Genomic DNA, 15,254 nt, shown 5'->3' on the forward strand with positions numbered 1-15,254 from the left:
ATTGGACTGGGATCCCAAGGGGCTGGGTTCTAGTCATGATTCTGAGCTGTGCGACTTCAGTCAGGTCTCAGTCTCCCTGGGCTTTGGTTTCCCCAGCTGAAAAATAAAAGGATGAGTCACAGCTAAACATTGGTTCCAGGATATTTGCTGAGTGCTGAAGAAGGGTTATTTCTGTCCTCTCAATAACCCACTGCCCATTTTACAGATGAGGAAACTGAGTCCCGTAGAGTGTCAAATGCTTTCACACAGCTGGTAAGTGGTGGAGCTGGAATTGGCTAGTTCAGTTTGACTCCCAAATCCATGCTCTTGACCACTGCATTATGTTTTCTCAGGTCAGGATCTAAAATCCTGTATATCTGTGTGTGTCTGGGGCAGGGGTAACTAATTGTTGACTACTCCATATGCTGCATAGAGCCTGGGGAGGATTTTAAGAAGTAGCTGAATCCAGAAAGCAGAATTACAGAGCATATAAAATCCCTTCGGCCGGCGGGGGCTTGCAAGAGGGAGAAAGAGAAAGACTGTGAAATGAAAAGTTTCTTCACCTAAGACTTCCCCGAGGGGTAGCCCCTTCTCTGTTCTATAGTTTAGGGCTTGCATGTGCTCTTCCAGGAGTGGAAAAATACATACGTTACAAGGAATTTAACAGGCGCACAGAGGAATTGAAAGGGTGGGCTGGGGGCGAAGCGGTGGGCGGGAGGCGAGCGGGCTAGCGGGGAACGCTCGCTTCCAGGCTGAGCCGCTGCAAATAAAAAGGCGTGAAGGGAGAGAAGTTGGCGCTCCACGTGAGCCAGGAGCCGCGTCCCGACTCCTCCCCTGCTCGTTTTCAAAGCACTTCTTGCATTGTTTTTAAGGTGAGAAATGGGAAAGAAAGCGGCGGCTTGCGCGCCCGCCGCCTGCCTCTCTGGCTGTCTGCTTTTGCGGGGCTGCTGGGAGTTTTTAAGCTCTGTGAGAATCCTGGGAGTTGGTGATGTCAGACTAGTTGGGTCATTTGAAGGTTAGCAGCCCGGGAAGGGTTCACCGAAAGTTCACTCGCATATATTAGGCAATTCAATCTTTCATTCTGTGTGACAGGAGTAGTAGGAAGTGAGCTGTTCAGAGGCAGGAGGGTCTATTCTTTGCCAAAGGGGGGACCAGCATTCCCCCTTGCGAGCTGTTTGAGGACTGGGATGCCGAGGACGCGAGCGATCCGGGCAGGGTTTGTCTGGGCACCGTCGGGGTAGGATCCGGAACTCATTCGGAAGGGTTTCTGCCGGCTTTTGCTTGGAAGGAGAACTTGGGATCTTTCTGGGAACCCCCCGCCCCGGCTGGATCGGCCGAGCAAGCCTGGAAAATGGTAAATGATCATTTGGATCAATTACAGGCTTTTAGCTGGCTTGTCTGTCATAATTCATGATTCTGGGCTGGGAAAAAGACCAACAGCCTACGTGCCAAAAAAGGGGCAGAGTTTGATGGAGTTGGGTGGACTTTTCTATGCCATTTGCCTCCACACCTAGAGGATAAGCACTTTTGCAGACATTCGGTGCAGGGGAGATCATGTTTGACTGTATGGATGTTCTGTCAGTGAGTCCTGGGCAAATCCTGGATTTCTACACTGCGAGTCCGTCTTCCTGCATGCTCCAGGAGAAAGCTCTCAAAGCATGCTTCAGTGGATTGACCCAAACCGAATGGCAGCATCGGCACACTGCTCAATGTAGGTTTATTTTTTCCCTTCTTCTACCAAGAAAAAAAGTAATTGTCTGTCTTGCATGCAATAAAGACATTGGAAATAAACTGCACTGGTGGCAAGACAAAGGATTTAATGATTTAATGCTGAAGGGGTGTCATATGCTGGCGTGCATATTGATTCCCTCTGCTGAAAATTTCCTGTTAGATGTTTTCTCCCTGAATAACCCCTCCTGCACCCATGCTCCTCTCCTAACCAACCTTACAGTCTCTTAAAAACAGTTTTAAAAATACGCATGGGGCGGGGGGAGTAGAGGGTGACCACAGGACTTTGAAACATTCTTCAAGTAGGACAATTTGACATATTGTGCAGTTTTTACTAAGATGTATGTCAGGGGAATATAACTTTACTGTTCTTTGGATTAGTTACTAGTTGTATATATATTCCCCTCTTGTGTGTTTCAACAGTCCAAAGTAATTAAAATATGACATCTTCCTTGCAAGGAATTTAGCCTAATTAAGGTGGCTGCTGCTCCCGAAGTTCATAAACCCCCAGTTCAGGCTGCTGCCTCCAATGTTTTCCTTGCTAAGGAAAGGCAATATTTCTTAGCATTGACCCTGCTGCCACCTTTCCGAGTCACTTTGTTGGTCTAAGAAGTTGCTGTTTTGCTAGAAAACTACTGGCAATGAACACCCCTTGGGTTGAGCCATCCATTATTTCCATATCTTGCAATTCAGTCGGGAACCTGGACATCGGGTAAAGGAAAGGAAATATAAGTGGGGTAGCCCAGTTTTTAAAAAAAATATTGACTATTTGGTTATCTGACGCTGACACGGTGTAGAGGAACACATCTGGTCAACAGTAGCCTGGCTGCAGACTTGAGAAATGACCAGGAGTCCCAGAAAATCCCACCCTCGGGTGGCTGTAGTGGGAGCCTGCAGGATGCTTTGCCACCCTTGACAGTGATTTAGATAAATGGCTCAGCTATCTATCAAAATGTTTTTAGTACTTTATTTGACAATTCATTGGAGCATTAGCCTGAAAATGACATTTTAAATCTTTGTTTTCAAAGAGGTCAAAGTTTAACTGGAAGAAATTGAGTTTTCCTAATAATATGGTGGCTTATCTAAAGAGAGAAAAGAAAAAGGGGAGAGGGTGACAATGACAACAGGATTTAAATTGCCCTCTCTGAAACTTTTTCTTAAGAATAACGACTTGCTTCTTGGGCCAGGAAATCAACAGGTTTGTAGCTGAAAAATCAATAACCATTTGATGCCAACAGTCTGGCTGTCCGACTTAACATTTCGTAGAGCTATGAACAGGGCAAAAAGAATATCCTTTGCAGAAGTTGTCTTAATCTTCAGCTGCTCCTCAGATGCCTTTTCTTTCTTGCTGACTATTTTCTTTCCAGAGAACTCAAAGAAACTGAGTGTTACAAAATAATTTTCTAATCCACTGACAGATCTTTTAGACCTGTCCTCTCTGTAGCAATTAAAACAGTGTGAACAATTTCTGTTAGAATCCCAGGGAACTTGGGGCTCCCCGAAATTTTTCTTGTTAGAGGCAGTTGTAACGAAACATTTTTTAACAGAAGAAAAAAAAGTGTCCAGGATCCTCGCAGAAAGGCGGAAAGTTATTAGACCTGATAGAGTTTTTACGCATAGACATTCTCTGTTTTGTAATTAACCCTCCAAACATGCCTATTAAGTTGTAAGAGTAGGGGGAAAAGCTTTGTTTGTTCTTTAACAAGTTAAACAAGGGATTTGCTTTATCTAGGGAGAGCTAGTGGTGAATGTGTCATTCGCCTAGGGCCAGCCGATAAGCAAGAAGTGTTGATAACAGCAAAGTTTAGCTAATCAAAGAAACTTGCATTAGACAAAGTAAATAAAGGCATTTGACAAAAGGATTTCAGAAATTCCAGCGTTTTATTTTTGTAAGCAGAGCAATTAGTGCTTATTGTGGTCAATTTCACAAGGGTTTGAATCCCACACCCCAACTTTAGGTTAAATGAATAAAATGTAAATATTGCTTGTGCCCCTGCAGAGTTGCTTTATCCTCCATAAGCCACTTTATGACTGGTCAGTTTAGGTGTTCAAGCGATGAACTTTTTAAGCCTAAGTAAAACCAAAACATTTTCTAAATGTTTTAAAAAATTCTAGCAAATGTCTGTGCCATACAGTGTTTGGTTCAGGGTGGTATAGCTAGTTAGGGCTTTTGAAATAAAAGTGTATTAGGGCTACGTTTGTATAAGTAAGAATATAAAAACCACAACCTTTTCCATTTTACTTAATGGCTGTTTTGACGAGAAGCAGATCTGTTTGTGCTCTTAACACAGAGGAAACGGTGGGCAAAGAGGGGGAAAAAATAGTACTAAGTTTCAGCCAAACTATTTTCTGCCTTGAGATCCTACTTATTTTTTTACGGTGTGTGTGTATAGTAAATAGAGTAAAACTTTTGAACATAGAAACACCAGAGCTTACTTTGAAAGGTGTAAGAATGTTCCCTTTCTTCCCTTTATTTTCTTTTTAAATTTTAAAGACAGAAAAATGATATGCCAACCAGCTGCGTGTTGTAGTAGGGCCTGTGGATTGCTTGTTATAAACATTCGAAGTCAGGATTAAGGGGTTATGAAGGGAATGTGGTATAAATAATACGATTGAAGACTGCCCCTGGAAGGTACTGGCGGCACTAAGTTTTTATTCAGATGCCTCCTGGATTATCTTGGTTTTAGGCTGCTCCAGATGTTTTCAGCATTAATTGTCCGGTGGGCATAGAATAAGTCTTAATATTTCGTGATCTATATATAGTTACTTTTGGTGAAATCACAACTGTGCAACTTCTTGGCCCTTTTCCCTGTTTTCTCCCTACTCAACACATCGAAAGGAAAAAAAATTTTAAATTTCCTTTTGAAATAGGATTTAGTCCATTAATGAGAAGAAATTATTTTTAAAACAAACAGTAGTGGTGTATGGTTGAGGAACGAGAAAATTTGCCTTCTCAAAGCCCGGGGACACGAATTTTAAGTATTAAATAGTATCTAAATCCTCTCCTAGTGAGATATAAATTGGGGTCAAAGTGGCAAAATCAAAGATACCCTCTGAAAGAGAGACTAAATAAAGACTGACAGCCACCGTATGAATTGAATGGGGTTTTGAATAAATATTTCGGTGAAAAGGCCCAATTGTTTTTCTAAAGTAGGACATAATTTTCTGCTTCTCAGCCACATGATGGTGGTAACTAATACCATCAGAAAGAAGAGAAGAAAAGAGACTTTTGCTTAAATCTCAAAGAGAGTGCAGGACAGGGTCATTTGAAAACAAGCAGAAGATTCACAAAGTTTTCCTTCCCTGTAGAAAAAAAGAAATACTAAAATATTGTCAATATCCAGATAAATTGGTATGTTTGGCAGGGGAATATTGATATGCAACTCAGAAGAAAAAGTGCATGAGTTTAAATTTTATCGCCAGAAAAGGATGGATTCCAAAAAATAAAACTGTAGGCGAGGTAGACATCTGTCTGCTGAAACTTAAGCTATGGAATTGATTTGGAAGCTCTGTTTAGAATTTGATTCACCAGCCTGAATGTGAAGCCCTTGCATTGAATCGGGCCTTTTTTTTTTAATAAATGACCAGAATGGATGGCAATTTCTGATAGGCTAGCTGACCTAAACCAGAAGTTTCCTTCTCATTTCTGTAAACCTGACTCTGACCATATACAACCAGTCAGTATTGTCGCAGACTTTTCTTTAAAGCATAGGAATAAAAGAAAGTTCTTCTGGATATCAGAAGCTTGTAATTTACCTTTAACGTATGTTAAGCCCTGAGATAGCTGAAAAAGAAAGAAAACCTTTACACATTCCATAACATCATTAAACTCTATCCCAGAAGGGAAATAGATCATGAATTATAAAGATTATAAAATCTCTCAAAGAATTTATCATTTTTAAAAATCAATTTTAAAAAAAGGCTAGGAATTTTTAATTAAAAAATTACTCTCTGGGAGGAAGATAGAGATGTAAAACCAAGATGCAAAATGTAAAACTCTTTTCAAGTTGCACAGATTTTATTTAACAATGCAGTGTTCATTTTAGAACATCTTAAAAAGAATCTTCTTTAGAGTTTGAGTTACATGTAAGTGCCAATAAATTTATCCTTAAGTGACATTTTTATACTTTAAATGTTCTAATATAAATTCAGTTAACTATCAATTAAATATATTATTTCGGAAATGGGAGTTTTTGATGAAGGTTAATCAGGGAAGATCTTGGCTAAAAACCTTTCCAAAGATATTAATGTAGAATCTTGCCTTTCAAATTACAGGTTAGTTATGGCAATCATATATTTCTGATTTTCTAGAATAACCCACTTTCAAATATACTGCCACAGTTCCCACATAAATCATTTAAATATGCCAGATATTCCAATATTACGACATCTCTTAGGCTGCCCCTTGAACCCAGGAGTGGCACAGAAAGTCTTTGTTTGGATTCTATGGTCAATATAACTAGAGCGCTCACAGCCTAATTTTTCCATTATGATTGACGATCGCCTTGTGCTTCTGGGTCATTCTTCTGAACATGAATTCCTTTTGTAGCAAACTATCAATCTGTAAATAGAAGGTATCTCCTACAAAATGGATTCGACTGTGGTTTTCCAGCACCTGTGTGTGTGTGTGTGTGTGTGTGTGTGTTGTGGGCGAGGGGTGATGGTGAAGGAGAGTAGAATTGGATTGTTATGAACAAATCTGTACCAGCCTTTTGCCAGCTTCTTCTTAAGAAGTTGGAGTTGGGGGTGATGGAGGGAGGAGGCAGACTTAACTCAGGTTTCAGATTTATCAGTATCCTAAGTGGCTTGGCCTAAGTACCTCTTGTTAAATAGCAGATGAGATAACCTGCCCCATCTGTAAGATCTAATAACAACCTCATCAGTCAGTATGTTGCCCTGAATTCTCCTTTTTTCATTCCCGGCTTCCTTACTTCATTGTTAAGAAGAGTGATTCCGCTCCCATCCCACCCCCAAATCCCTTCAAATGAATGAGAAATAAAGTTGCAAAAGTTTTCTCCACCTAGGAAGCACTAGAGGGTAAGTCTGCAGGCATTTTATTATTTGTCTTGAGCTTTCAGAGCTTCTTAGATGGGAATTCAAACAGGCAAGGGAACTGCTGACTTGCTCTTTCTCTGGCCTTGCAGGGTTGAGAGCTGGAAGGGGGGGCCATTCAGTAAGATAAGACTCTTGGCCCCCTGCACGATAAGGCGAGGATAACAGGAACTGACGTCTGGGAGGCGACCCAGCCTGGCCAAGCATTTCCTCTGGCCAGGGCACATGGATTCCAGGCCTCCCCATAGCAGCTGATGAAGTGAACCAGCTCAGCAGAGGGAAAAAGAAGAAAGCTAATTTTTACGGGGGGTGATAGTGGGTGTTAATGTCCCTGATTCCCATTAGCAGATTTCTCTAAACAGAACAAATAATAACTTGGAGGACAGGAGTGATTTTAATAAAAGTGGATTCTAATTGTAATTTTACATTGTCATATAATAGGTATTTGTTTCCCAGCTGTCAACAATTTCCTGCTAATGTCTCATAAGACAGTCTATCCAGCAATCACCAACTATCATCCACCCACAGACCTTGCCAACTCTCCATATAGAATAAAATGTGGGGGAATTCACGTTGGCAGAGTTAATCCCTGGTACTCCTGTTTACTTTGTACTTAAAAAGTACAAAGTTCCCACCCCCATCTGCATCGTATGACATTACTAGAGCAATTTTATTTGCCACCAGCCCTGAAACCACCTAATAGTTTTCCTCCCTTCTTTCAGTCTTCCTTTTCGCTGAAATCTAGATTTTTGGCCATCTAAAGTATCTCTAATTTGAAGTTTGGAGAAAGAAAAATTCAAATGAAAGTTTCCCGTTTTATTTTTCAAATTTCATGTTTTCTCTTCAGGCCACTGTCTTAAAGATAGATCCTTATTTTTTAAATTTTAGAATAGAATGAGTTCCTCTCCTAATTTGACCCAGATTTAGTAGAATGTTTGTCTGATGTTATTGATCGATTACTATTTGCCACAGATTAAAATTTTACCAATTCAGGAAAAAAAAAAAAAAAAAAAAAGCCGAATTCAAAATACTGTAGGTAAGGCCAAATAAGATGGATGCATCAATTAACTAGAAAAAAAAAAAATTGGGGATCACATTTATCCCAATTTTTTTCCAATTTCCAGAGCAATTGAAGACCTCATATAATAAATTTCTCTTCTCAAAAGTATTAAAGCTTTCAATGGCTACGGTACCTTTGTCATCATGAAAGTCCTTAATTATAAAAAGGCTGATAATCTGAGGGCCATTTCAGCTTCAAAAGATTTTTTAGGGTCTGGTCTACTGGAAAGCTTGGGGGTATAATTAACTAAAATGGAAATGGAGGCAGCAAAATTTAGTTCCTGATGTTTTAATTTGGCTCAGTACTGCCATGTGTTATTGAAGCGAATTCTTAAAGGCAAACATAATTATTTCATTATGGTCCTCAGAATGCTTTCATTGGCTTTAATGACAAGAAGCTGTATAAAAAGGCATATATTTTAATTAGTCCTTCTTATATTTACATCAGATAAATAACAAATAATTGATGAAAAACAAGTCTTTGGAATGGATAATTTCACATAGTGCGCTGGTTACAGTTTAATGATGAAACATTTCTCTGTTGCTTTGCATTTTAATTATCTGTACATTATATTACAGTAGTGGTGTCGTGGAGCTAAAATACCGTTGTTGCCATTTTATTACAAAAAAATCACGATTAATGCCTACAATTCGAAGCTGAAAAAGGTAGCTAGACGTGCATCTCTGAGGAAGTCAATTGCCGGTTCCATTAATTTTACTACATTTGTTAGCGCTCATTTTGATCTCTTTTATCTTTTATGCTTCATCTTTTTGGATTAAGACCATCAGGGGTTTCACGTGTGTTTTTATGGCCACATCTCCTGAACACCTTTCTTCCTCTCTGGATGCCTGTTTTGAAGACTTGCATGAAAGTGCCTTTCCAAATGTGCACTGGAAGTTCAGCCTTTTTCCATGTTATAGGCCTGCTTTACCTTTGATTTTATATGAAAACCCATTTCACATGATTCATCTGTTTTGGTGTACAGAACACTAATTGTTATTATTGATTTTAAATTCCGTGACCATTACAAGTAACCCAGATGACTGGCAGATAAAGGGTAATAATCCATGGAGTTCTGGAACTGTTTCATGTTTGTCTGGAGTACTTTATGTGATCAATATTAACTGCCCCATTGAAACTAACTGCTGTATCAAATAACAGTCAATCAAATGAATGTGCTTAGAGATTATTTATTGAAAGCTTTAATTGTTCACTGGGGTCCTGCTTATCAGAGGAAACAATAGGAACTAGAGATAGGATGAACAGGCTTGGATTTGCGAGGAAAGTTGGAGGATGCAGATGAACAGGGCATCTCTGCTACTCAGGCAAGAGTTTCCAGAAATCCATGTTGGGCCTGTAGTGGGCAGAAGTTGCAAATACTCTTGCAGAGGTTATCCTATCACCTGTTTCTTGAAGACTCTCTAGAGAAGAAGGTAAATTTTTTTTTTTGCCCTCAACAGAGGCTATGAAAGTTATCCCTCCCTCAGAGTTTTTACTGTTGCTTCTCCCAACTCCTTCTCACTACATAACCCTCCCATGTGTCTCTCCCCTGCTGGTCCCTGTCATTGCCTGATGGTCTGAGATAATGGAAATAGCCTGACTTGACACAGGATTGATTTCTGTAGCTATGAATGGGAATAATAATGTCTACATTGCAGGATTTGTGGAAGGATTAGAGATTATGTAAATTAAGATTCCGTTCTCATCTTGAAAGCATACAGAAGTCACTGGATAGACCTGCTCCAATTTTGGCATGACACCTGTGGCTTATGATCCTTCATTAATAGTGAACAGTTTTTTTTTTTTTTTTTGTCATATCTAAATCTGATATCTCTTTTCGTCAGTGAAGTGGTTCCTCTGTCTATAGCTCATAACATAGGTGACAGTTCACATTTGTCACAATCTGAGTAACACCGTGGTCCTGATTCAGAGGCATCTATTTACCAAACCTCCAGATTTTGTACAATTGACTTATGCAAGTGAGCATTACCTTCAAAGTTGTCACAATATACACTTTACCCAAAAATGCTGTTGATGGTACAGTCCATTTTTGTGGCTCAATCTTGCAGCGTTCCATTCAGCAAATGACTCTTGGGTATCTGCCATGTGCCAGGCTCCTTGATATTATCTGTAGGGTTACCAAGATGAATCAGACACTGTTCTGTTTCCTCTGGATTCACAATGCAATGGGAGAAACTTGTGTACACAAGTCATTGTGACACAACCCCCTTATAACACAAACACAAAAAACTCCTCAGAACTGAACCTGAGACTGATGATAGAATTAAAACACCTAGAACCACAGCTGGTCCATAAGATGAGTGGTCAAGTAAGTTTTACATTTTTACCACAATGGAGTGGACATGAAGTTTTTCTGTGTGTAGACTTTATAGGTAATCTCTAAAAGTAGTTCACAAAGAGGAGTTTTAAACATATCTCGAGCAATGGAACAGTGCATACGTTCCAGAATGGCTTCTTGAAGACTCTCATATGTATGTTTCTGGACTGTTTGGTAATTATGTTGGACTCGATTAGATTATATTTTTAGAAATTATTTATTTCTTTATGATTGTTTCTGTAATTTATTGCTGTGTAACAAACCATCCCAACACTTAGTGGCCTAACAATTTATTATCTCATTATTCTGTGGATTGACTGGGCTCAGCTGAGCAGGTCTTCTATTCCACATAGTGTCAGCTCGGGCTACATCATCCAGGGCTAAGTTGGGCTGCAAGTCCAAAAAGGCTCAGTCCCATGGCTGGCAGTTGATGTTGGTTGTCGGCAGAGAGCTCAGCTGGTCGACTGGAGTGTCTACGTGTGGCTCAGGCTCCTCACAGCAGGGCAGCAGTATTCTGCAAGGGAGCATCTCCGGCTGAGCCTTCCACAAGGAAGCAGAAGCTGCCAGTCCTCTTAAAGGCTCCATCCAGACCTGGCCTAGAGTCACTTCCTCTGTATTCTACGGGTGAAGCAGTCATGGGCCAGGCCAGATTCAGTAAATCTGCCTCTCAGTGAGGGAGTGACAAAGAATGTCCAGTCATCTTTAGTCCACCAAACACCCCCAGCATGTATGCCCTACACTAGAAAAGAAAATACTGTCCTCTGAAAGAGGCTAAATTGAAGAATGATTGTGGGCTTTTTAGTTTGTGTTTTGGCTGCTTAGATATTTAACGAAAGTCTGCTCTGGTGACTGTACATGCATTACCGGTTGATCCTCACAACCCTGGGAGGAAGATTTTATCCTCATTTTCTAGGTGAGGAACGTGACTGAAGTCACAGGGATAGGAAGCTGCAGAGCTGGTTTCCATCTCAGGTTCTTTTCTCTAACCTCCATGTGTGGTTATTCACTTGGGGGTCCTCAGCTTCCAGTTTTACTCTGTTACCCCTGTCAGCTGAATGAAGAATGCTTGAACATTTTTTGTACCCTTACAATACCAAGAAAGGACCATGGAGTGTTTTAGTTTGGGAGAAAGGTAGAAAAGAGAGAGGTAAGGAACTAACTGCAGCTCACATAATTTCCTCTGATTACATTATTTTCTCTAATGTAAACCACAGCCTTTTAAATTGTGGAGGAAACTCTGCCCAAACTATGAGGCTATTTTACGGTTTTGCCCTTTTGTTTTTATATCCTGTTTGTTGTTGAAGTCTGCTCTGGTCTAGTCACTGCTAGAACTCACAGGGTGAGGAGCAGGATTAGCCTTGTGTTTACTGAGGGGTCGCAAGAAGATGAGAGATGGGAAATGTGGCTTTTCATGTTATTCTAGATTACTGATAACCCTTATCTAAAGATAGGTAGAAATGGTTCCTGCTAGATGGTGCCTCTTAGTTAAGCAGTACTATTGTGTCTTCCATTACCAAAACAAAAAAAAGGAAGAAAACTTTCTAAGAAATAGTGAAGTTGAATCGATATTTTTGAAATCTGCTACCTATTTTAAGTATATATTGTGTTAGATCCCAAACCTAAGTTAACCATTGCTGTGTAGCAAAACTTACATAAATCATAATGATTATTATTGGCCTCTCAGATAATGTTATTTCAGTGACTTAAGATATATTTTAAATGCAATATATTATTCTGTATTTTGAATTTTTATATACCATGTTCTACCTGTTTCTTTTGTTTGAAACCTAATTGTTCTTGAATTATATATTTTGAGGAAATAGAGACAGAGGGATGAATTGAAGTGACTTGCTAGAACACATGTAGTGGGTTCTAGATGGAAGCAGGTCTATATCTGTCGATACAGTGGCATACAGCATGGTACAGTGCAGTATGATATGGAGGAGTTGGGCAGACACTCTTCCTGCACTGCCTCTGCTGTGGGAGCTTGAGATCCAAGTTACCTTGGTTTTCCCATCTGTAAAATGGATCCGTAATGCTTACCTTGCAAGCTTAAAATCAAAGTCTTAAAGACTTAAATAAGAGACTGTATTTGACACATAATGCTCGGTAGATTATTTCCCCCAATATTTTATTCTAAAAAAATTTTTTAATGCAGAAAAGTTGATTTTTACGGTATATATGATGGTGAGCAAACACCTGTAAGGTTCACCATCATATATACCATTAAAATTACCGGGTTTGTTTTCTGCATTTTTACCCATTTCTCCTTTTGTGTGTGTTTTGTTTTGTTGACTGGGTTCTCTCACTAAACTAGGAAGTCTTTGAGGTCAGGTATTGTGAGTTTTACCTCTGTTTTCCCATTGCTAGCTAGTATAGTACGTGGTCTATGATTAGCTCTTAATAAACTCTGGTTGAGTCTGTGGATGTTTTCAAGTCCGTGCCCCATAATAAACTCACTATCAGTACTCTCCAATAGAATGTTCTACAGTGATTGAAATGATCTATAATTCTCTTTTTCCCAGTATGATAATCACTAGCCATGTGTGGCTACTGAGTACTTGAAATGTAGCTAATACACCTGAGTAAGGGAATTTTTAATTTAATTTTAATTAACTTAACGTTAGCCACATGTGGATAGTGGCTACTGTACTGGACAATGAAGCTCTATATACTTCAGCTATTATTATTTTTGTCAATATTTGTTCCTTCTCTTTGTTTATTTCCCTTTCCCCTTTAGCCTTTACTCTTCTCTCCTATTGCTATTAACTGGCTCTAATTATCTCTTTATGTAGCTGGTAAATAGACTGCAGGAGAATGTAAACATAATGCCATAGGGTGGTGATTTCAGTCATTGTTATCTCCTTTTTCCTTCTGGGTGGAACTATTATTCTGGGGACTGGCAAATATTTAGCATTTATTTTGCTAACATTTATTTTGCAGAGCTAAACCAAGATTTTTACAAAATCCCAGTGGGCTGGGCTTAAGTTATATTCCTTGTAGAAACCATATCATGGTGGCATACGATGTCTATTCCTGTGCTCCACACTTGCTTGGTTTTCAGTGGACCCAGATTATCTTCCAACATTTTCAAGCTACTTTCAACTCAGTTTGAGCATCTTATCAAACTTCAAGGTGGCAGAGAGGAACAGGTCACACTCTGTGGAAGCTTCAGTTTGCCTTCTAGAAAATGCCATGTACTCTTCCACGAGCGCTTTCTCCTTCTCATGTGTGAACTCTGCTGCAGAACCTAGTAGGTGCCCGGAAAATATGCTGAATGTTGTTCAGTGAAAATGAACTTGAAATTCAGAACGTCTCTTGTGGTCTCTACTCTTATTTGTTATATATTTTTGGATGGATCAAAACACCCGAAGTAAACTTGAGGGGCTGTCCAAAACTTGGGAGGTTCAAGTTGGCTATTATAGTACAAGCCCTTACAAATGTGTTAGCTGGAAAACTGGCCTGAAAATATGAGAATGGGATATTTCCTTGGGTTTCTGGCACCCACTTTGATGTCATGGGAATAGATTTTCTGATGGTACTTCCTGTTAACCAGGACATTACCACTCCCTTGTCCCCCTCCTTTTTTTCTTTTGTCCATCCCTAGAAATGGTGCAAAGAAAGAAAATAAAAATAAAGCTAAAACAACAATCCAGAGAAACTTTTGAACCAAGGTTGGCTTCTCCCCCTATCCCCAGAATGGTTTCAAGTTGTGATTGATTTTTATTAAAATGAAACAATAACCATCATCATAATTAATATTAAGTGCATATTATGTACCAATTGCTTAAAATGAACTGTGTCATCTAATCCTCACAGCAGCCTGAAGAGAAAGGCCCTGTTATTACCCCATTTTACAGGTGAAGATTCCTAGGCACCAAGAGGTTCAATACCCACCTCAAATCTTCTGAGTAGGAGAAAGCAAGTTGGAAATCCCCAGCTCAGCTTTGTATTGTGTAGGGTTTCTTCCCTTTGCCAACTATATAAAGTAAATTCCTTTTTATTTTTTTTTCCAGGGAGGGCTGATGGGGAAGGTTAGAAGCCTCAGAACCCACAGAATAACAAAAGGGTTTTCAAGTGAAAGCTGGAAACAATACATTTTTAACAAAATGGGCAGTTACTCTAATTGCTGTGCCCCTACTGTTCAATTCCTTTTTATGTCCTAATTCATTAAATTATGTGCACACACCGGCTTATTATTTACAGATGTATGCACTTTTAACTGGCTCATATGAAACAGATGTTTCACGAAAGGTAACAGAGAGCAAGTGATCTAAACCCTCCTTTAGTGGGCATCAAGTGAGTATTATGGCCCATTACCTGCAGGTCTTTTGCTATTATCTTGAATTGCAATGTCCAGTGTGCGGAGGAGAATTCAATTTGTCCCCTGGAGGAACAAATAAAAATACAACAACCCGTAAGCAAACATCTGCATCTAAAATAAAAGAGGGTGTGTGTAGGTGATAGGCAGGTGGTGTTCACATGTGGGCTTTGGTGGATATGTGAGTTTTATAAGCAATTTGGGGAAAAAAAAAAAAAAAAGACCCATTGCCTTACAGGAGGTGTGGTTCATTGAGAAGGCCGTCTTCGGAGACTAGTGCTATCATATGACTTGCTGTAGAAAGAAATGCATACCTCTTTTTGAAAACAAGATAACATGGCCTACACTGGGTGGTATATGTCAATGGACAGTTATTTCAATACTTCGGAATATTGGGGAGCAATAATAATCACCCTCACAACGTCCACAGTGGGATTTATTGTTTATGAATTGTCAGGAGTTCTCAAACAATAGAAAAAAATTGGAGCAGAAAAATGGCTGAAATTGTGTCATTTTACATGTTGAAAGCTGGAAACAGTCACAACTGAAATAGAAACTAGACATGAAATATTAAGTGACATATCAGGTTTATTGCATATATGACCATGAGAGTGCATTTTATTTTGTCTTACGGAGCTCTAAAAAATCCATGTAATGGATTAAAGGTATTAAAACTCCCATATTCTCCCTGGCTCTAGTCCAGGGAACAAGGCATGATAAATAATCCCAATAGACAGAATATGTAGGAAGGAATTTTAAAGTGTATTTATGGCAGA

At 39.5% G+C, this 15,254-nt stretch overlaps 1 protein-coding gene across 2 annotated transcripts in view; it reads left to right on the top strand.

Annotated features, from left to right (window-relative positions):
- The first annotated feature begins 1,167 nt into the window (after positions 1-1,167).
- The window catches only part of RARB (retinoic acid receptor beta), a 168,109-nt gene continuing 154,022 nt past the window's right edge, over positions 1,168-15,254 (top strand). Inside the window, exon 1 of one of the 2 annotated variants that reach the window (XM_063113653.1) lies at positions 1,168-1,333. Coding sequence is in view for 1 of the 2 variants with exons in the window: in XM_063113652.1 (XP_062969722.1) it covers positions 1,534-1,690 (157 nt within the window). In the remaining variant the exon portion in view is untranslated. Of the gene's footprint in view, positions 1,691-15,254 lie in introns of both variants that reach the window. The other variant, XM_063113652.1, reaches the window with a different exon arrangement.

Source organism: Cynocephalus volans, chromosome 11 (assembly GCF_027409185.1).
Source record: "Cynocephalus volans isolate mCynVol1 chromosome 11, mCynVol1.pri, whole genome shotgun sequence".
Lineage (NCBI taxonomy): Eukaryota > Metazoa > Chordata > Mammalia > Dermoptera > Cynocephalidae > Cynocephalus > Cynocephalus volans.